We start from the raw sequence: 23,093 nt of genomic DNA on the forward strand, positions 1-23,093 counted from the left end.
TTGGCAGTAGTACATTGACTTCCTTCCTCCAAGTCATGAACATATATTGTAAACAGTTGCAGTCCCAGCCCTGATCCCTGTGGAACTCCACTGGCTACAAGTCACCAACCTGAAAAAATCCCCCTTATCCCCACTGGCTGTTTCCTGCCCATTAGCCAATTCTCCATTCTTGCCAATATACTACGTCCAACACTATGGGTTTTTATCCTTTTGTGTGGTGCCATGTTGAATGCTTTCTGGAAGTCCAAATGCAACACAGCTACTGGTTCCCCTCTATCCACTCTGGTTGAACCTTCTCTAATAAATTAGTCAGACACGATTTCCCTTTCATGAAGCCATGCTAACGCTGCCTGATTAAATTATGATTTTCCAAATGTGCCACTATCACTTTCTTAATAATTGATTCCAACATTTTTCCAACAATAGATGTTAGGCTAATCAGCCTATAGTTTCCTGCTTTTTGCCTTCTTTCCTTTTGAACAGGGATATCACATTGGCAGTCTTCCAATCCTCCAGTACTTTGCCAGAATCAAAGGATTTTTGGAAAATTACAACCAATGCATCCTGTTGCTACTCTTTTAGGATCCGAGGATGCAAGCCATCAGGGCCAGGGGACTTACCTGCCTTTAGCCCTATAGTTTGTCCAATACTACTTCTGTAATGATGGTATTTAATTCCTCCCTTGTGTTCTTCAGTATTAATGGGATGTTTGAAGTATCTTCCACTGCAAAGACTGATGCAAACTATCTGTTTAATTCCTCTGCCATTTTCTTGGTTCCCCATGGCTATCTCCCCAAATTCATTTTCTATGTTCACTTTGACCTCTCCCATGAACATGAGCCAGGCAGGAGTGACTTTCCCTCAAAATTTCACAGGCTCCCTGTGTTCCCCTCCCCGATGCCAAGGGATCATCATCTTGCTGGGCATGGAATCATGGCCACAAATTCAATGATTCCACAGAGTTCCAGTAGTCTCCCTCATAACGACAGTCTTGATCTTCATGTTCTGAGCAAAAGAACGAGAGAGAGAAAGATGGAAAACAGGAGGCCTCACGTGTTAGGTGCAGCCTATATCTGCTTAAACCTGGTGAAGGGGAGGCACAGTGGCACAGTGGTTAGCACAGCAACCTCACAGTGCCAAGGACCTGGGTTCAATTCCCAGCTTGGGTCACATTTGTGGAATTTGCACATTCTCCCCGTGTCTGCGTGGATTTCCTTTGGGTTCTGCGGTTTCCTCCCACAGTCCAAAGATGTGTAGATTAGGTGGATTGGCCATGCTAAGTTGCCCCTTAGTGTCAGGGGGACTAGCAAGGGTAAATGCATGGGGTTATGGGGATGGGGCCTGGGTGGGATTGTGGTCGGTGCAATCACGATGGGCTGAATGGCCTCCTTCTGCACTGTAGGATTCTATGATTCTATGAGTGAAAACTGAGCAAGCGTGCAGGCTCCCTCTCCCCCAACCCCCCAACCCATTTGTAACATCCACTTCATCACCTTCGACTTAAGACAGACATGACTTTAAAATCCGTTTTCATGTTTTGCCTAACACATCTCCTCCTGGGAGCCTATTAAACCATCAATATGTCACATCTCTCTTGTAAAAGGGCAGAAGAGAGTCACACAAAGCTCTTTTCATCCTCAGGGGGACATCACAGTTGCTCTTTCCTTCATTCTGTAACAACTTTTGACATACCTTCATACAAATGCATAATGTATAAATCAGCGGCACTAAAGACTGTGACCACGGCCTTTTCCAACCAACATTTGTTATATTGATGGGTTAACACATTATAAGTTTTTTTTCAGCGGTGCAAGGTCAGACAGACTCATAAAGAGGCTTTTGTTTGACAAGATGAGAGCATTTAAAACAAAGCGATCGTTTATTAAACATCATTAGTCTTCAAACATTTTGCATATGTAAAAATGCCTTGTTGTGTATCTCGCTGTCACATGGGAGTCTCACTGGGGTGCATTGGAACTGTTAGTAAACAAAAGAATACCTCCCTTCAATGGAAATGTTTCTGCACCTCCTATATATCTCTCTGTTCCCTTTCCTCACAAAGGCCTGTTAACTCTCAAAGTCACTGTCCTCCAGATTCTTTGGTGGCCAATGCTCGATAAATATTATATGTGAATGTGTATACACATTTAATACATAGTTAATTGTTCAGTTCTGAGGAGTTCTTCGGCTGGGATTTTCCAGCCGCGCTCGCCCCAAGACTGGAAATTCCCGCCCGAGGTCAACGGACCTTTGCATAGTCCTTGTCTCGCCCACTGTGATTCCCGTGGCAGGCAGGACAGGAAAATTCTGCCCTTGGAGTCAACGTGCGATTTTGGCTTTTGCGGATATTTTAAAATGAGTGATAGTTGCTCAGTTGTACATCTCTCCCAGTTTTCCCTTCCAATAAAGTTAAAACAAATGAAAATCGGGAAGATATAAAACGGATATTAAACAATATCATCCGTTGTACTTTATCAGCCAATGACTAAATTATCATCTACATTTAAATTGGTCTGCCCTTGCAATTCGTGTTGTTACAACAATGTTCTAATTCACAGGTGGCCAAACTGCAAACTGTTTAGTGGCACAGTGGTCAGCACTGCTGCCTCACAGCGCTAGGGACCCGGGTTCAATTCCCGGCTTGGGTCACTGTCTGTGTGGAGTTTGCATGTCCTTCTCGTGTCTGCATGGGTTTCCTCCGGGTGCTCTGGTTTCCTCCCACAGTCCGGAAGACGTTAGGTGCTGGTTAGGTGCATTGACCATGCTAAATTCTCCCTCAGTGTACCCGAACAGGCGCCCGGAATGTGGCAACTAGGGGATTTTCACAGTAACTTCATTGCAGTGTTAATGTAAGCCTACTTGTGACACCAGTATATAAATAAACTGTTCCACCTCTCAAACACCAGTTAACTTATCTTTCTTATTGGCTAGCTTATCCTTTGTGAATTTCTTCAGCTTGGATTTTTGAAAAGGGTTCTTTCGGGTGTTGTCACCTTATTTTGAGATGCATCTTAAATCAGAATGTCAGGATTCCTTGCTGGCCAAGAACTTGAAATCCATGCAAATCAATGGGACCATGGGCTTAAATGTTAAATGCAGTGAGCAAGGCTCCACGGACATACTATCTAGTCCACAAGCAGTGAGATCCCTTACTTCTGCTTTGTATCTGCTCACTTGGACGCTGAAGAAATGATATCTGGAGAATTATAGGCAATGAAACTCACTCCTGCATTAGTATCATCCGTCCAGTTTTCAGGCTGTGATTTAACCAGTGATCCAGGAATTTCTAAAATGTAAAGGCAGTCATTTCCAACCAGTATTCAAAATGGTCTGTATTGCAAAAAATAATTGCTTGGTGTTACAGAACTTGAATGTTGCTGAAAAAAAAGGCATGATGTTGAAGTTTTTCACCTTGAACTCATCAGGACAGACACAAGAACGTCAAATTTCAAAGGGAACAATAATTTATACTGTATGAGAAAAAGGGTGCTGATTGGTCAGCAAATCGACTCCGATTGGCCAAGGTGTCGCTATGAATTTGTGATTGGCTAGCACCTGCTCGGCAATCCCAAGTGTGCCAAGGATTACACTAACAACCAATTTATGATTATCAGTTGGGCTCACAATGTGGCTCACTGACTGTGGCTGGAAGCTACATAAATTCAGACACACGGATGTGTCCCCTGCAGCAATAAGAACACGTCCAGGCATTGCACTTTTGTGAAATTAAACAAAAAACATGGGAGAACATTAGTTACCTTGAGCATTCTCCATGGCAATACCTCAACCAATCAAAATTGACTTGCCAACCAATCAGCACCCGTTTCTTTTGTAATATATAAATTTTTGCTCCTGTTGAAACTTGACACGGTTGTGTCCGTCCTGATGGGAGGAATACAAGTCATAGAATCCCTACAGTGCAGAAGGAGGCCATTCAGCCCATTGAGTCTGCACCGACCACAATCCCACCCAGGCCTTATTCCCGTCACCCCACATATTTACTCTGCTAATCCCCCTGACACTAGGGTCAATTTAGCATGGCCAATCAACGTAATCCGCACATCTTTGGAGGTAGATGATGGGTGGGATTTTCCAGCCGTGCTCGCCCCGAAACCGGAGAATCCCACCGGAGGTCAACGCCTCTTTGCATGATCTGTGTCCCACCCGCTATGATTCCCTTGGCGGGCGAGATGGGAAAATCCAGCCTGACATGTCTCTTTCCTTGTGGCAATACACGGTCTGTGTTGCCCCGCCAAGTATGCAGAGACCTCGCTCATTCCTGTGGTTCGGGCTTTGCAGTTAAATCTCATCACAAACAGAGCAAGCTGTGATTCCACCCCCTGCCCTGCCCCCTTCCTACTGATGGGCTTGGCAGCACCAATCTCAACGACGTTGTTCCAAAGATGCAGTTCCACCTTTGTAACCTTGGCCCCTGTTTTCTGCTGTTTGCTGACTGAATATCTCTTGTAATTAAGCTCAGTGCTCCGAGGCCATCTGTTTGGTCCTGTGGTTGGCTGGTCCAATGCTGGAAACCTCTACTGGCTGGCACTGAAAGGAGAAACCAGCAGAACCCAAATCAGTCTGCACGCTCATACTGCTTAGTTAGATTAGAGTTTGACCGGCTCTAATGAGCAGTAACCGCCTCACCGACTGATTGAGAAATCCGCAGCAGCCATATGGCAGAAGCCGCTCTGTAAACACAAAATAATTAGCATGATTCTCCTCATCAGTTTCTCTTTTTAATACCGAGAATTTTTCATACATATCACTGCCCATCACTCAAATGGTTTCATGACAAAAAAAAAACTAAAAGCAACACTCAGTTCCTGGCAGGCCCAGCCAGCACCTGGCTGAATGCTGAGTTACAAAGACCAGGAGGTTGCAAAGCCTAATTGTCAGCCTGTGTTGTATTAGCTGATCTCCAATTTGGTAGCTGTCGGGGAGTTGCACTTGGCCCCTGGCACCAATGGATTGCATCCACACGTGTTAATAGGATCTAGGGAAGGGACATGGTGCATGGCAAGATGGCACAGCGGTTAGCACTGCTGCTTCACAGCGCCAGGAACCCGGGTTCAGTTCCAGCCTCAGGTCACTGTCTGTGTGGAGTTTGCAAATTCTCCCCGTGTCTGCGTGGGTTTCCTCCAGGTGCTCCAGTTTCCACCCACAGTCCAAGGTGCGCGTTAGGTCGAATGCCCATGCTAAATTGACCTTAGTGTTAGGGGGACTAGCAAGGTAAATACTGAGGTTCCGGAGATAGGGCTTGGGTGGGATTGTGATCGGTGCAGTCTTGATGGGACGAATGGCCTCCTTCTGCACTGCAGAGATTCTGTGACTCTAGACACCAGAGACATTACTGCAAATATTTAATGATTCATTCGATAAAGATGGAGTTCCTGAGGACAGACAGGCAGCTGAAGTAATTCCTTTATTTAAGAAAGGAGACAGAATATGCCCAGAACAATCAACTTGTCAGTTTAGCAGTGGCAGTATGAAAAATAATGCAAACACTTCTTAAGGAGAGAGTAGAAAAACGTTTAGGAAAGAGAACATAATTAATTCCAAAAGATGGATTCAAAAAGGGACCAAATTGCTTGACCAAACTTCCTGTGGAGGCACAGAGTAGACAATGGTAATACAGTAGATGTAATTTATCTGGATTTTCAAAAGACCTTCAATAAGATGCCCCGGAATAGACTCATGAATAAAGTCAGGAAATGCAGAGTCAGGGGACAATGGCAGGATGGATTGCTCGTTGGCTTTAAGATAGAAAGCAAACAGTGGGAGTGAAATGTAATTGTTCACAGTGACAGAGATTGGGAAGTCTCAGTATTGAGACCACTGAAGCTCATAATTTACATTAATAATGGGCTTTGGAATCAAGGACAATTTCTAAATTTACGAATGACACTAATCGGAAGGTAGAGGGGATTTAGAGTAGGATTCTCCAGCCTTCCAGCCAGGTGTATCTTGGCGGCAGGAGGTGGCCTGCCATTCGCTGGTGGTGGGATTCTCTGGTCCCGCCGCTGTCAGTAGAATTTCCGATTAATGTCACCCCACGCCGCTGGGAAATCCACGGGAGGAGGTGCACTGCTGGCGGGACCAGAGAATCCCACCGACATGTGAAGAATTCCGGCCGCAGTCAATACTGAGGAGGACTGTAAATGTACAGGGGGAAATTTATAAACTTGCAGAATGGACAAATAATTGGCAAATGAATTTCAGCAAAGATAATTGTGAGGTAACACATCTTTGTACGAAGAATAGAGAAGTCATTCAAAATGGGAAGTGTGAGTCGAGGTTGGAGGGGGGAACACAAAGGAGTACAAATACACAAATCTAAAAGGGAGGCAATGGCCCAGTGGTATTGTTGGTAGATCATAAATCTAGACTAATGATCTGGAGACTTGGGTTCAAATCCCCCCCATTACAAATGGTGGAATTTGAATTCAATTTTTAAAAATCTGGAATTAAGAATCTACTGATGACCATGAAACCATTGTTGATTGTCAGAAAATCCACCTGGTTCACTAATGTCCTTTAGGGAAAGAAATCTGCCGTCTTTACCTGGTCTGGCCTACATGTGACTCCAGAACCACAGCAGTGTGGTTGACTCTCAATTGCCCTCTTTAAATGCCTAGCAAGCCGCTCAGTTTCGAGGGCAACTAGGGATGGGCAATACACAGAAATCACAGAAACCCTACAGTACAGAAAGAGGCCATTCGGCCCATCGAGTCTGCACCGACCACAATCCCACCCAGGCCCTACCCCATATCCCTACATATTTACCCACTAATCCCTCTAACCTATGCATCTCAGGACACTAAGGGCAATTTCTAGCATGGCCAATCAATCGAACCCGCACATCTTTGGACTGTGGGAGGAAACCGGAGCACCCGGAGGAAACCCACACAGACACGAGGAGAATGTGCAAACTCCACACAGACAGTGACCCAAGCCGGGAATCGAACCCAGGTCCCTGGAGCTGTGAAGCAGCAGTGCTAACCACTGTGCCACCGTGCCGCCTGCTACATGCTGGGTCAGCCCGTGAAGACCATATCCCATGAATGAATAAAAATAAAATTGTGCCACAAGTTAGCAAGGACGTAAATTAGCAAACCAAGCAATAGGTGTTAATCTGGGAGAGATATATTAAGGAAGTAGTTTTAAAGTTTATCTATTAGTGTCACAAGTGGGCTTACATTAACAGTGCAATGAAGTTACTGTGAAAAAAAAGTAAAGAAGTTATGCTAAACCCATATCAAACTGAAGCAGAGTACTGCTTGCAGTTCTGGTCACCATATTATAAAAGGGATATTGACGTTGCAGAAGAGACTTACATGAATGATGCCAGAAATATGTGGATGTACATATCAGGGAATAATGCTCAGGTTGGGTTTCGCTTCTCTTGATAAAGTTAGGCTGAGGTGACCTCATAGGGCGTCTCTAAAATTATGCTAGGCTTTGGTCGAATGGATGCGGAAAGAATGTTTCCACTTGTGGAGAAGAAGACATTAAAATAAGGTAGCTACCAAGAAATGTAATAAGGCATTCAGGAGAAAATTCCTTACCCAATAAGTGAGGAGAATCATAGAATCCCTACAGTGCAGAAGGAGGCCATTCGGCCCGAGTCTGCACTGACCACAATCCCACCCAGGCCCAATCCCCATACATTTACCCCAGCTAATCCACCTAACCCGCACACCTTTGGATTGTGGGAGGAAACCAGAGCACCCGGAGGAAACCCTCGCAGATACAGGGAGAATGTGCAGATTCCGCACAGACAGTGACCCAAGCTGGGAATCGAACTTGGATCCCTGGTGCTGTGAATCAGCAGTGCTAACAACTGTGCCACCATGCTGCCCTTAATGTGGAACTTGCTACCATAAGGAGCGGTTGAAATGAATAGTGCAGATCCATCCAAGAGCACATTGGACACGCATTTGAGGGAGAAGGAAAGGGAGGATAATGAGCATAGATTTGAGATGAGGAAAGGTGGGAAGAGGCTGAAGTGGAGCATAAATCTGGAATGAACTGGTTGGGCTGGATGGCCTGTTTGTACGCTGTGGATCTTATGTATCTCCTGGAGACGAAGTGAAAAAGAAATATGGCTCCCACTTCAGATTGCCTTAATTGATTCTTCCACCACAATATGGGTAATTGTTAAGGGATGGGTGGGTGTAGAATCATACATTGCAGAAGGCGGCCATTCGGCCCATCAAGTCTGCACTGACCGTAATCCCACTCAAGTCCTATCCCCATAACCCTCCATGCATTTACCCTTGTGAGTCCCCTGACACTTAGAAACCTTAGAAACCCTACAGCACAGAAAGAGGCCATTCGGCCCATCGAGTCTGCACTGACCACAATCCCACCCAGGCCCTACCCCCATATCCCTACATATGTACCCACTAATCCCTCTAACCTACGCATCCCAGAACACTAAGGGCAATTTTTTAGCATATCCAATCAACCTAACCCACACATCTTTGGACTGTGGGAGGAAACCGGAGCACCCGGAGGAAACCCACGCAGACACGAGGAGAATGTGCAAACTCCACAAAGGCAGTGACCCAAGCCGGGAATCAAATCCAGGTCCCTGGAGCTGTGAAGCAGCAGTGCTAACCACTGTGCTACCGTGCCGCCCACTAAGGAGCAATTTAGCATGGCCAATCCACCTAATCCACACATCTTTGGACTGTGGGAAGAAACCGGAGCACTTGAAGGAAACCTCCGCAGACACTTGGAGAGCGTGCATACTCCGCACAGACAGTGACCCAAGCCGGGCATCGAACCTGGGTCCCTGGTGCTGTGAGGCACAGTAAGAAGTCTCACAACACCAGGTTAAAGTCCAACAGATTTATTTGGTAGCACAAGCTTTTGGAGTGTCACTTTCAGACACTCTGAAAGCTTGTGCTACCAAATAAACCTGTTGGACTTTAACCTGGTGTTGTGAGACTTCTTACTGTGCTTACCCCAGTCCAACGCCGGCATCTCCACATCATGGCTGTGAGGCAGCAGTGCTAACCACTGTGCCACCCCTAGGTGAACGATTGGGAATTGGCTGCAAATGCCCTCCCCCTTGTGGAGTAGCCTTTCACCCTCACTGTGCACGCTCCGAGGTGAAAACTAGGTAGGTAGACACTGCTATCCAATGCAGACTGAACTATCCTCTATAGGAGTCAGTGCCTCAGGGAAAGAGAGAAAGGTTGTTCTTTGATTACGTGCGGTAATTTATTGTGTTTTACAGGATAGATGATGCTCATTAGCAGGCTCGAAATCCACTTGGCAGCTTCCAGATTTGACACATTTTTGTTTTCCTGACAGATGTGAGGCAGCATTTCCGTAGCAACGCAGCGCCACATTTGCAGCCATTATAACCTTTTGCAAAATTCATTCAAAATAAGCATCGCCTCCTGTGAGACAGACAGCTACCCCATGCCATGCCATAACCAATCCAGCAGAAATTGAAGTTCCTTAATGATCAGCCATTCATTCTAAGCACACAACAGTTGAAATTAGCAGCAGTTGTGTCCCTGCTGCTCCATATTTTTCTTTTCTGTAACAGCTCCTTTAATACTTTAATAATCAAAGTTTGTCATGTAAGTCTGTGATTAAAATAATTATTACTGAGTTAGACACTGGCTGTTCATCTCGGGGCACTAGTTCACATTCAGCTGAGGTTAATGCGATCAAACTCTCCTCCATTTTAGCTGCATAGGGCCCCGATGAAACACCAGGTTTCTTTTAACAGTCAAAGCCCCTTGCTGGGGGCCAGGGGGAGGGGGGGGGGGGGGGGGCGCGAGGGGAGGGGGTTGTGGGGCAGTCATCTCTGCTGCAGGATATCTCTGCAGGAGTCCCTCAGGGTAGTGTCCTAGGCCCAACCATCTCCAGCTACTTCATCAATGACCTTCCCTCTGTCATAAGGTCAGAAGTGAGGATGCTCACCGATGATTGCACAATGTTCAGCCGCATTTGCTACTCCTCAGATACTGAAGCAGCCCATGTTCAAATGCAACAAGATCTGGACAATATCCAGGCTTGGGCTGACAAATGGCAAGTAACATTCGCGCCACACAAATGCCAGGCAATGACCATTACCAATAAGAGACACTCTAACCACTGCCCTTGACATTCAATGGTGTTACCATCACTGAATCCCCCACTGTCAACATCCTTGGGGTTACCATTGACCAGTAACTCAATGGGACTCGCCCCATAAACACAGTGGCTACAAAAGCAGGTCAGAAGCTAGGAATACTGCGGCGAGTAACTCACCTCCAGACTCTCCAAAGCCTACCCACCATCTATAAGTCAGGAGTGTGCTGGAATACTCCCCATTTGCCTTGATAGTTGCAGTTCCAAGATCACTCAAGAAGAAAGTCCTCAACTCTCAGGCTGGCTCTCTCCGACTCTGATAAGCACATCTGTAACTTGTTCATATCGGATTTATAATGTAATAAGTGAATCAAAGCCCTATGCAGGGCGTAATCAGACAAACATCGACACTATGCAAAAGGGGGAGCTATTAGGATAAATCTTTGGCCAGAGAGGTTAATATTAAGGAGCACCTTAAAGAAGGAAAGAAAAGAATGGAGAGGTCTGGGGAAAGCTTAGGGCTGAGACAGCTATTGGCATGGCTGCCAACTGAATAAATTAATTTTTCTGAGAGATAGAAAAATCTAAATTGGCATCTATTCAGATGATCAGAAAAGCATGGGACAAAGGTTGGCATCATGCCTTAAGCTCTGATGTTTGCTTTCTAAATGACAATTAAAACATTAATGATTAATGCCTCTGCATCATGAGACACGATGGAAGAGTGGAAAAACATGAACTACAGTTTCACAATACAGACTTCAGGACCAAGATTTTACTTGCATGCAAAATTGCTGCCAAACTATAGTGGGGTTTTGTACCTGCTTGAGATAACCTGATGGGTTTTCCCTGTGTCAAAGCCATTTACATCATGGTTGCATTGAAGGGCGGTACTTCCAAACTCAGAAGCAGGGCAGAATGGAAGAATGGCAGATGTGTGCGGTAGGTTAAAGGAGCGGGCAGCTGGCAAAAACAAGAACATGTGATAGTGAAACAATGTGGAATTGGTGATCCAAAGTCCTTTACATCAATTCCATGTGCATTTGTAGCCATTGCTGTTATTCCCTCGCATCGCAATGCTGAATGTCTGTTGCCTTTTAGGGGAGGCAGTGCCGTAGTGGTATTGTCACTGGACTAACATTCCAGAGACCCAGGGTATTGCTCTAGGCACCTGGGTTCAAAACCACCACGGCAGATGGTGAAATTTGAATTCAGTAAAAATCTGGAATTAAAAATCTAATGATGACCAGTTGTCGATAGCTGTAAAAACCCATCTGGTTCACTACTGTCCTTTAGGGAAGGAAATCTGCCGTCCTTACCCGGTCTGGCCTACATGTGACACCAGAGCCACAGCAATGTGGTTGACTCTCAACTGCCCTCTGAAATGGAGGGTACTTACCTGCTCTGGTCTGCACATGATTCCAGATTCACAGCAATATGGTTCACTCTTAAATGCCCTCAGAGATGGGCAATAAATGCTGGCCCAGCCAGTGATGGCCCAGAGAGCAATGCCCACATCCCATGAACGAATTTGTTAAAAAGATATCCTCCACAACATATATGGCAATTGCCATAGCACTTGTGCCATGTTTAAAATCGACCCAATGTTATTTGGGCGGGCACTTCCTTTGGATACGATGCTTGAAAGCACACCCAAGACAAGAATGGACAGCAGCCTTGTGTAACAAGTTTCTGTCCCCACCTGCCAGGGCACTGTCTGAATCTGGGCCAAAGAAACAAAGATAAAACCTTGGCTGTCCTGTTGCCATCATAAAAACGCAACAAGTGCAGCAGGTTGACTCATTCAAAACACAAAAAAAGGTCTGATTCCCTGAAGGGACGCCAGTAAATGTTTTTAAAAATCATAAATAAAAGCAAAGTGCTGGAAATGCGCACCATGCTCTTAGCATCCGAGCCAAAAAAAAGGCAGGATTTCCCAATGGAAAATTAAATTATCGCACTCAAACAGGCCACTTACTGTGCTCATAATGCACTGGTCGAACACACTACATAGACTCTGCCGACAACTCAGTGAAACACTTTGCATCAACAACTGCTTTTATACGCTTTGTTATGCCCGTTAGCTAGTCACAGGGCTGCTGAGGACAGATTCAGATTCACAAAATCACAGAGCTTCATCAATCTGAATTAAAAGAACAGCATTAAATCAGTTAACAACTTTGAATTCATTCACAGTAAAGGCCTGAAATGCACCCTCCGGTCTAAAATTATATTCAGACTGCAAGCAATCCTGTTCTTTTAATTTGCAGTAAACGTTAATGGCCTTTCATGACACTGGCAGGGTAGCAGGGGAGCTATTCACTCCACAATTAAGTTGTGCCACTGTCAAAGTGTGTTGTGAGGGAAAGCACATGCGCAGAGCAGCAGCACACTAGCACAGTGGTTAGCACTGCTGCCTCTCAGTGTCAGGGACCCAGGTTCGATTCCCCCAGCTTGGGTCACTGTCTGTGTGGAGTCTGCACGTTCTCCCCGTGTCTGCGTGGGTTTCCTCCGGGTGCTTCAGTTTCCTCCCACAATCCAAAGATGGTTAGTCCAAAGGTGAGGTGGATTGGCTATGCTAAATTGTCCCTTAGTGTCAGGGGGATTAGCAGGATAAATGCATAGGGGGGTTACTGGAATAGGGCTTGGGTGGGATTGTGGTCGGTGCAGACCTGATGGGCCGAATGACCTCCTTCTGCACTGTAGAATTCTATGATTCTACAAGACACTGACTACCAGCAGCTGAGGTACATCTGCAATGGACTTGAAGGACAGACAAGGAAACCTCCTGCCAACCACTACCTTTCCTCTCTCCCTCAGCTGAGTAATCAATGCTTCTTTATGTTGAATATCATTTGGAAGGAACACTGAGGGTAGCAAGAGCACAGAATGTTCTCGATGGAGAGACTTCAATGTCCGTCACCAAGAATGGCTGGGTTACATCCCTGCTGACTGTTGATTCAGTAAGTTTAACAACACCAGGTTAAAGTCCAACAGGTTTATTTGGTAGCAAAAGCCACACAAGCTTTCGGAGCTGCAAGCCCCTTCTTCAGGTGAGTGGGAATTCTGTTCACAAACAGAGCATATAAAGACACAAACTCAATTTACATGAATAATGGTTGGAATGCGAATACTTACAACTAATCAAGTCTTTAAGAAACAAAACAGCATGAGTGGAGAGAGCATCAAGACAGGCTAAAAAGATGTGTATTGTCTCCAGACAAGACAGCCAGTGAAACTCTGTGGGGGTTACAAATAGTGTGCCATGAACCCAATATCCCGGTTGAGGCCGTCCTCGTGTGTGCGGAACCTGGCTATCAGTTTCTGCTCAGCGACTCTGCGCCGTCGTGTGTCGCGAAGGCCGCCTTGGAGAACGCTTACCCGAATATCAGAGGCCGAATGCCCGTGACCGCTGAAGTGCTCCCCAACAGGAGGAGAACAGTCTTGCCTGGTGATTGTCAAGCGGTGTTCATTCATCCGTTGCCGCAGCGTCTGCATAGTTTCCCCAATGTACCATGCAGGTACAAGAACAGAAACTATGCAGACGCTGCGACAACGGATGAATGAACACCGCTCGACAATCACCAGGCAAGACTGTTCTCTTCCTGTTGGGGAGCACTTCAGCGGTCACAGGCATTCGGCCTCTGATATTCGGGTAAGCGTTCTCCAAGGCGGCCTTCGCGACACACGATGGCACAGAGTCGCTGAGCAGAAACTGATAGCCAAGTTCCGCACACACGAGGACGGCCTCAACTGGGATATTGGGTTCATGTCACACTATTTGTAACCCCCACAGAGTTTCACTGGCTGTCCTGTCTGGAGACAATACACATCTTTTTAGCCTGTCTTGATGCTCTCTCCACATGCTGTTTTGTTTCTTAAAGACTTGATTAGTTGTAAGTATTCGCATTCCAACCATTATTCATGTAAATTGAGTTTGTGTCTTTATATGCTCTGTTTGTGAACAGAATTCCCACTCACCTGAAGAAGGGGCTTGCAGCTCCGAAAGCTTGTGTGGCTTTTGCTACCAAATAAACCTGTTGAACTTTAACCTGGTGTTGTTAAACTTCTTACTGTGTTTACCCCAGTCCAACACCGGCATCTCCACATCATGACTGTTGATTCAGCAGAAGGAATTCTTCAGTTATGGGCAATAAAATGAAACAAAACTTACTCCAACTTTTAAATCAAAGAAAATGGTTTAATAAAGAAACATCATTGCGACCTCACCCTGGACCATTCCAAGCTCCCACAAACCCCAGCAGCTCCTTATTTATAATGAACCAGCTGGTCAGCTGACCACCATGTCATTTTGTCATTGGTTACATAGTTTACTGGGTCAGCTGACCCTTGCAGCATGTTACCATTGGTCACTACAACAGATGCAATGTTATCATTGGTTACATTCTAACACTGACTGAGCGGGCCAAGTCCTGAAGGGTGCAGTTGCCAAACTGGGACTGCGGCAGGTGTGAGGAATAAACCGACTTGACATCATCCTCATCAATCTACCTGTTGCAAATGCACCTGTCCATGGCAGTGCACGGTCCTGGTGGAGACAAAGTCCCGTCTTCACATTGAGGACACTTCCATCTTGCCAAATGGGATAGACTCCGAATGGATCTATCAACTGGACTGAGCTGGGAATTCCGCGATGAGGAACTCACCTTCTGATATCCCAATACATGTTGACTAACTACAATGCATAAGACAGGATTGTGTTTATTTTAATTAATTCTTGGGATATGGGCCCACATTTATGGCGCATCTCGAATTGTTTGGAATAAGGTGGTGGTGAGCTGACTCCTTGAACGGTTGCAGTCCATGTGGTGTAGGTACATCCAAAGTGCTGTTAGGGAGGGATTCCAGGATTTTGACCCAGAGACAGTGAAGGAAAGGATGTATTTCCAAGTTAGGATGGGGAGTGATGGAATTCTCTTCTCTTGCTTTGATGATTGCAGATCCAACAATACTTGACAAGTTCGACACCATCAGCACAAAAGCAGCATGCTTGACTGGCACCTCATGCACCACCTTGCACATTCACTTCCTTTACCATTGGCATAGAGTGGCAACAGTGTATGTGCAATCTACAAGGTGCACTGAGGCAACTCTGCCTTGGTTCTTTAGACAACCCCTTCCAAACCCATGACGATCACCAACACCTCAAGATCAATCACCAATGGGTGATAAATACTGGCCTTGCCAGCAACATTCACATCTTCTGAAAATAATTCGAAAAATTGTGTCAACAATCAGTGATATCGCTACATGCCAAACATCTGTGGAATGTGAGTGTGATGTGACAACATCACCGTGTAACACAGTGTGACTATAAGCTGGGGTGCCCTCATCCATAATGTGTGAGACCTTCATTAAGTGGTTGAAATTTATGTGCAGCAATTGTCCTCAATACCGGGTGTGAGGTTCCTTGAGTCTCTCAGCAGTGAAGCATTGAGCTTTGAGCTAATCCCTGTAAAATGGTTTGGCGGCATGGTGGCACAGTGGTTAGCCCTGCTGCCTCACAGTGCCAGGCACCCGGGTTCAAAGCCCGGCTTGGATCACTGTCTGTGTGGAGTCTGCACGTTCTCCCCGTGTCTGCCTGGGTTTCGTCCTGTTTCCTCCCCCGGTCTGAAAGACGTGCTGGTTAGGTGCATTGGCCATGCTAGATTCTCCCTCAGTGTACCCGAACAGGCGCCCGAGTGTGGCGACTAGGGGATTTTAATAGTAACTTCATTGCCGTGTTAATGTAAGCCTACTTGTGACACTAATTAAATAAACTTAAAACTTAAAAACTTGAGAAATATGCTGTTTATGCTTTTCTCTTTAACTTCTTGAAAAAAGCTGGTTTCTTTTGTCTCCATGTCTCAGATTACTCTCAGAAATGAGCCCTGGCTCCCTAAATCCCACAAGGTATTTTCACTTGTCTAAACACCTCAGTGTATTAGGAGCATCTCTCAGATTTAACAAAGAATCCTCTTCAGTTCATTTCATTGCTGATGAGCCCCATGTGAAATCGATGAGGGGGAGGAGAATAATAGCCCCACAACAACTCACACTAACGCACCTGGCAAAGTACTTGGCAATAGCAAAAACAAAACTCCAAAAATAAGTCTGAAATAGGCTGTAAACTGAGACTGTCAGTGTGGATGCTGAGCTTTTCCAATGTTATTGCGTGGTACAGTGGTTAGCGCTGCTGTCTCACAGCGCCAGGGACCTGTAGGTACTCGGGTCACCGTCTGCGTGGAGTTTGCACATTCTCCCGTGTCTGCTCCCGTGGGTTTCCTCCGGGTGCTCTGGTTTCCTCCCACAGTCCAAAGATGTGCAGGTTGGGTTGATCGGCCATGCTAAATTGACCCTAGTGTCAGGGGGATTAGCAGGATAAATATGTGGGATTATGGGAATAGGGTCTGGGTCTGATTGTGGTCAGTGCAGACTCGATGGGCCGAATGGCCTCCTTCTGCACTGTAGGGATCCTGTGATCCTATTCGGCCTACTGCCCAGCAACCCTGCTGCATCTCCTGTGTCATTGACAGAAATGATGACATATTAGATATATAACGTGTTTTTTTTTGCCTACAATTTAAAGAAAGACCACTTTCTTTAACTCCAAAATGGGTTTATGGGCGGCATGGTAACACAGTGGTTAGCACTGCTGCCTCACAGATCCAGGGACCTGGGTTCAATTCCGGCCTTGGGTGTCTGTGTGGAGTTTGCACATTCTCCCCGTGTCCACGTGGGTTTCCTCCGGGTGCTCCGGTTTCCTCCCAAAGTCCAGAGTCCAGAGATGTGCAGGTTAGGTGGATTGGCCATGATAAGTTTTCCTTAATGTGAAGGGGATTGGCACGGTAAATACCTGGGGTTATGGGGATAGGGCCTGGGTGCGATTGTTGTCGGTGCAGACTCGATGGGCCGAATGGCCTCCTTCTGCACTGTAGGGATTCTATGATTCAAAAATGGCAGTGGAAAATGGAGCAGGTGGAAAAATGAAGAGGGATTACGTTTTACTGCCCAACTTGTGGGTGCGGATTAGTACAAACTGATTGGAAAATACAGCCTGAGGTTGAAAAGTCTAACACTGGCATCTCACACTCTCTCTCCTCTTATCTAATAGGCCACACACTAGACTAAGTAACTGACAGACTGTTTACACATACATCATGTCCTGCCCAAGACAACATGCCCATCACTATTGGCTGCATCAAACCAACTACACTGGACGTTGTAAGAAAAAATGCTGGAAAATCTCAGCAGGTCTGGCAGCATCTGTAAGGAGAGAAAAGAGCTGACGTTTCGAGTCCAGATGACCCTTTGTCAAAGCGAAAAGGCATAGAAAGTGGGAGATATTTATACTACAGGGTGAGGGAATGAAAGATGAGTCATAGCCACAAAAACAAGGGGAAAGGCTGCTAATGGCAGTCCATCGAGGGAATGAGACTGCTTTCCGTTTTTCTCTTAGTGTTGGATTACCTTTATACACTGGATGTCCATCTTTTAACCTTGTTCAACTTCATTACAAGTAAACTCTCTGGATCCTAGTGTAAATGAGGTTAAACCAATTTATTTCCTTATAAGTGAGTGCTGTGTATGACATTAAAGTTGATGGTGGGTGCGTGTTATTTAGAATTTATCTTTGTGTTTCTCTAATGTAAGGAGTAAGTGAAGAGGTTGGTTGCAGGTTATAGATGCCTGTTCCAGGTAGTGTTAGCACAGTAAGAAGTCTCACAACACCAGGTTAAAGTCCAACAGGTTTATTTGGTAGCAAATACCATAAGCTTTCGGAGCAGAGCTCCTTCGTCAGATGGAGTGTTATGCATTGTCACAAGACAGTTCTCTATTTGCATATGTTAGACCCAATGCTACAGTGATTTCCTAATTCTGGTGACCTACCAGATGACATAATATTTTCGTTAAAGTTTGAAGATCAAAAAAAGATTTGAAATCTAGCATGATAAGTGGTGTTAAAAATAGAAAAACATTCATTTATCTAATGCCTTTCATGGCTTATATGGTCCTTTTGAAGTGCGCTCAGTGGAGTAAAACTTGAAGTAAACTTGTTAGCCAATTTGCATAGCCACAGAATGGTTTGAAGACGTTACCAGCTCTGTGCCCAGGTAAAGTTTCTTTAAGTAATGTTTGTAGAAGCCATTTATAAGTTCCTTTATGATCTATCAATGCACCACCAGCAGGCAAGGCTGCACTTTGGGATAGCACAGTAAGGGAAGGGAGTGACTTATTTGTAATGTATTAATTGGTGCCAGGAAAATAGTTTGGGTTGGATTGTTTTTCAGGTATGTGAGATATATTTCCTTTTCTGCTAACGGCACATCAAACGTGATATTGACCACATTTAGTTAGTTGTATGAAAGATTGTTTTCTGCAAACCAAGGGCAAATGACTGTAATAATGCCCAACTTCTCAGGCTGACTGAGGGATAAAAGTCAAATCAGAGAGAGGCAGTGGCATAGTGAGATTGTCACTAGTAATCCAGAGACCCAGGGTAATGCTCTGGGAACCCGGATTCGAATCCCACCATGGCAATAAAAAGTCATAATTAAAACTCTAATGATGACCACAAAACGATTGTCATAAAAACCCACCTGGTTCATTAATGTCCTTTGGGGAAGGCAATCCGCCATCTTTGTCTGGCTTGCATGTGACTCCAGACCCACAGCATTGTGATTAACTCTCAGCTGCCCTCCGAAATAGACTAACAAGCCACAGGAATGGTGGGAATCTGGAATGTACTGCCTGGGGAAGGTAGTCGAGCTCAGAAACCTTTAAATATTTGGGTGAGCGCTTGAAATATTTTAATACGCAAGGACATGGGACAAAGGCATGAAAATGGGATTAGTACGCCTATAGTGGTAGATATTGTCGGTGCAGACTTGATAGGTCAAAGGGCCTTTTCTGCACTCGATGACTTAGTTCAAGGGGAATTAGGGATGGGCAATAAATGCTGGCCCAGTCAGCGACACACACATCCAATGAATAAGAAAAAAAGGCAGGTCAGTTTTAATTGCTCCTGCCATGCAGGGAAGGGGCACCAGAAGATCAGCCCATCTGTTCTATCCTTCAGCCAACAACATCAAACATTAGCTGGTCATTATGACAGCGCTTTTTGTGCTGTGTACAAACTGGCTGCTGCCTTTTTTTTGAAACATAACAGTATCACTTCAAAAAGTACTTCATTTAATTATTTGGTGATTGTTCCTTTAAGGTCAACACAGCAGAAAAGAGCCACTTGGCTTGGGTGACCAATTGGGACTATGGGTAAACTCCCCAGGGGGTGGTGCTCTCTTAGACAGGAGACATAGCGGGAACAAGCTTCAGCCATGAGCATGCTGAACAATTGTTAGTAATATTAATTACTATTGTGAGTAAAGGTTACCATTGTCAGTGATGGTTGGGTGCACCCCAAACAGGTGCCAGAGTGTGGCGACCAGAGGATTTTCACAGTAACTTCATTGCAGTGTTGTGACACTACTTGTGACACGAATAAATAAACTTTAATAAATCCTTTTTATGTTCATTAATAAAATCTGTGAAAGGGCATCTTTACTGAAACAAAGTGCTTTGGGGTTGCAAAAGGAGCAATAAAAATACAATTTTTATTTAACATGTTGTCTGCTTCACCCAGGATAACTGTCGGTCGTATAAGTCCCATGTGACAATGTTTGTGAGCAAAGTCACTAGATTTTAAAAGTTTATTTTTGGGACATGGGCGTCGCTGGCTGGCCAGCATTTATTGCCCATCTCTAGTTGCCCGAGGGCAGTTGAAAGTCAACCACATTGCTGTGGCTCTGGAGTTACATGTAGGTCAGACCAGGTAAGGATGGCAGATTGCCTTCCCCAAAGGACATTAGTGAACCAGATGGGTTTTTCCGACAATCGACAATGGTTTCATGGTCATCAGTAGATTCTTAATTCCAGATTTTGTGTTTGAATTCAAATGCTGTGGCGGGATTCGAACCCGGTCCCCACATTAGCTGAGTTTCTGGATTAATAGTCTGGATTAATAATACCACTGGACCAGTACTGAAGTATTGTGCTTTAGATCACAGTGCAGCTTCAGTTGAGCTTGCACAGGGTTTGATGCCTAATTGCCAAATGATGCCTAATTGGGTTGATTGTAAGCAAGGAATTGTTGCTGAAACTCTTCACCTTCAATGGGTATGCCTTTTGTCCTTGAATAGTAAGGATGTTCAGGGTGGTGGTGGGGGGAGAGGGGAGGTGGGGGCAGTGCAGTTGCACATTATATCATGAATTGTGCTGATGCTAACCACACTGCTCAGGACAGATAGTTGCTGCCATTCTGGTGAGAATGTGGTGGCCAGTTGTCCAATGGCCATTGCTCTCAGATACAAAGCAATCAAGAGTGGCGTGAAGGCCAAGTGGCTACAGCTGAAAACTGTTCTGTAAAACATTCTGAGGCATCTAGAGGTTGTGAAATATACTATATAAATGCAAGTCTTTTTCTTGTTTTATTGCGGAATATTTTCAATAATTGAAACCATGATTATCGGTAAACGCTAAATCATAAACTGAAATCTGATGTGGGAATGGTACTTCAGATGACTGACAGAATCCTCTTGTCTGCTTTCTCCCATGCAGTTGGATAGTGCTACGTCGCTCATCCAGGCTGCCAAGAATCTGATGAATGCGGTGGTTCTGACGGTGAAGGCCTCCTACGTGGCGTCCACCAAATACCAGAAGGTGTACGGCACGGCTGCTGTGAACTCCCCCGTGGTGTCCTGGAAAATGAAAGCCCCTGAAAAGAAACCACTGGTGAAGAGGGAGAAGCCAGAAGAGTACCAGACCCGGGTGAGGAGGGGGTCACAGAAGAAGCACATTTCCCCAGTGCAAGCCCTAAGCGAGTTCAAGGCGATGGACTCCTTCTAAAGCAGCGGAAACCTTGTCGGCAGCCCTTTGAGATGACCAATGATGCTGTATTAAAATTCAGCAAAGCAAACTGGATGATGTTCCTCAGATACAAAAATAAATCATTGGCTGACTCCTAAATGAATTGGGACCGATTTGACGTTGGAATAGGATTTAAATTATAGAATTAAAAGGTACATACAATCCAGCATTGCTGTAGTTAAATAAGGGAATAAAATGGGATGGAGCTAAAATGGTTACACAGCTTGCTAACCTGATCTCTGTGTTGAGCTTATAAGGCTTTAATATCAATGCTTGTATGTTACAAATAATACAATACTGGACATTAACAACATAAAGCAGATGTGTTCCCTCTGTTTGGTGTAGTATGAAGCACAACATGTAACTTCAATGGCCTTTTATTTATTTTGTAATCCATACTAATAACTGACCGTATTAGGGTATTAGGTTCGTGCTTTCAAGGGAAAACTGAAACCTTATTTATTCAGTGGGCATTGGTAATAATTCCGCAGCCCTGAAACCTGGTAATTAATGTTACTGACAACAGAAGTGACAGCTAATTGTACTTTAACTTTTAACGGTTCTGGAAAGCAGCTCAATGAGCAAGCCCGTAGAATATATAAACCTGTTGCGCTGCCGTCGGTACGGCATTGTGGAATTGTCACACAGGGACAAGGTGCTTGTGATGCGACTCCTTAATGCTCTTTAGTGGCCCTGTGTCACTCACTGACAGTGCTGTGATAGGCAGTATATAGTGAGTAATGTGTTAGATTGGACATAACAGTGGATGTAGAATTTTGATTTGCCTGAACTGTAGACTAATCTGTCTTTGTATCCTGACAATAAATCAAATAAACTCTTTGCCCATCCTCATCCACTGAGTTTATTGTGTTTCTTTTCCTCCCCCCATCGATAGCAAGAGATTTATTTTATTCATTGACTGCTATAGTCAATGGGCAGCACGGTAACACAGTGGTTAGCAACGCTGCCTCACAGTGCCAGGGACCCAGGTTCGATTCCCGGCTTGGGTGACTGTGCGGAATTTGCACGTTCTCCTCGTATCTGTGTGGGTTTCCACCGGGTGCTCCGGTTTCCTCCCACAGTCCGAACGACGTGCTGGGTAGGTGCATTGGCCATGCTAAATTCTCCCTCAGTGTACCCGAACAAGCGCCGGAGTGTGGCGAATAGGGGACTTTCACTGTGGCTTCATGTAAGCCTACTTGTGACTAATAAATAAAATAGTTTCAGCTCAATGGACCGGCCTCGAATGTAAGTTCGTTTGGTGCGGCCAACCTTTCTGGTGAGTCAATGAGCATATGGTACAGATGTTGAGTTGCCAACTCTAGCTGGAGACATTCCTGGAGATTTAATCATGTGACATTCTGGCCACATGATATCTGACCATGTGATATACGATTGCATGACATCTGATCGCACGACCTCAAAAAATGCATTCAGCTTGTAAAAGTCACGTCCCACGTCGTGAAATATTTTTGGTTACGGCTTTTCACCTGCAGCCAACTTGCAACACACCACAAAAACCAAGACCACCCTTAAACAGGCAAAGAGGGGAAACTAAGGTAAAGAAACCAAAGATAAGGTTGGTGCTAACCACTGTGCCGTCCACAGACTCAGCAGCATGACATAGACTCACAGACCCGCACCTTACAATGTCCCAGACGCCATCATGGGTATGTCCTGTGCCACCAACAGGAAAGACACACCAGAGGTGGCGGCACAGTGGCATCTAGTTCTCAACATCGATTCTGGACTCCACAAGTATCATGAAGTCCAACATAAGCAAACTTGCTGATTACCATCTATTGCCCCCATTCAACTGATGAATCAGTACTCCTCCATGTTGAACACCAATTGGGGGAGGCATTGAGGGTGGCTGGGGAACTCAATGTGTACTGACTGGAGGATTTCAATGTCCATTAGCAGGAATGGTTCAGTAGCACCACTACTGGCTGAGCAAATCAGGTCCGAAAGGACATAGCTGCTAGTCTAGGACTGAGACAGGTGGTGAGGGATAAACTAACTTGACTTCATCCTCATGAACCTGCCTGGGTCAGATGTATCTGTCTACGGCAGTA

The 23,093-nt window shown here is 45.2% G+C and overlaps 1 protein-coding gene across 7 annotated transcripts in view; it reads left to right on the forward strand.

The window, feature by feature from the left end:
• The window catches only part of LOC144504323 (catenin alpha-2), a 1,369,240-nt gene extending 1,347,371 nt beyond the window's left edge, over positions 1–21,869 (forward strand). For 4 of the 7 annotated variants that reach the window (XM_078229613.1, XM_078229524.1, XM_078229870.1 and 1 more), the window contains one exon: positions 20,710–21,869. In XM_078229613.1, the coding sequence (XP_078085739.1) occupies positions 20,710–20,997 (288 nt within the window). In that variant the 3' untranslated portion in view covers positions 20,998–21,869. Of the gene's footprint in view, positions 1–6,942; positions 6,973–20,709 lie in introns of all 7 variants that reach the window. The other 3 variants (XM_078229696.1, XM_078229782.1, XM_078230057.1) reach the window with 3 other exon arrangements.
• Positions 21,870–23,093: the final 1,224 nt, after the last annotated feature.

This window comes from Mustelus asterias, chromosome 1, assembly GCF_964213995.1.
Source record: "Mustelus asterias chromosome 1, sMusAst1.hap1.1, whole genome shotgun sequence".
Lineage (NCBI taxonomy): Eukaryota > Metazoa > Chordata > Chondrichthyes > Carcharhiniformes > Triakidae > Mustelus > Mustelus asterias.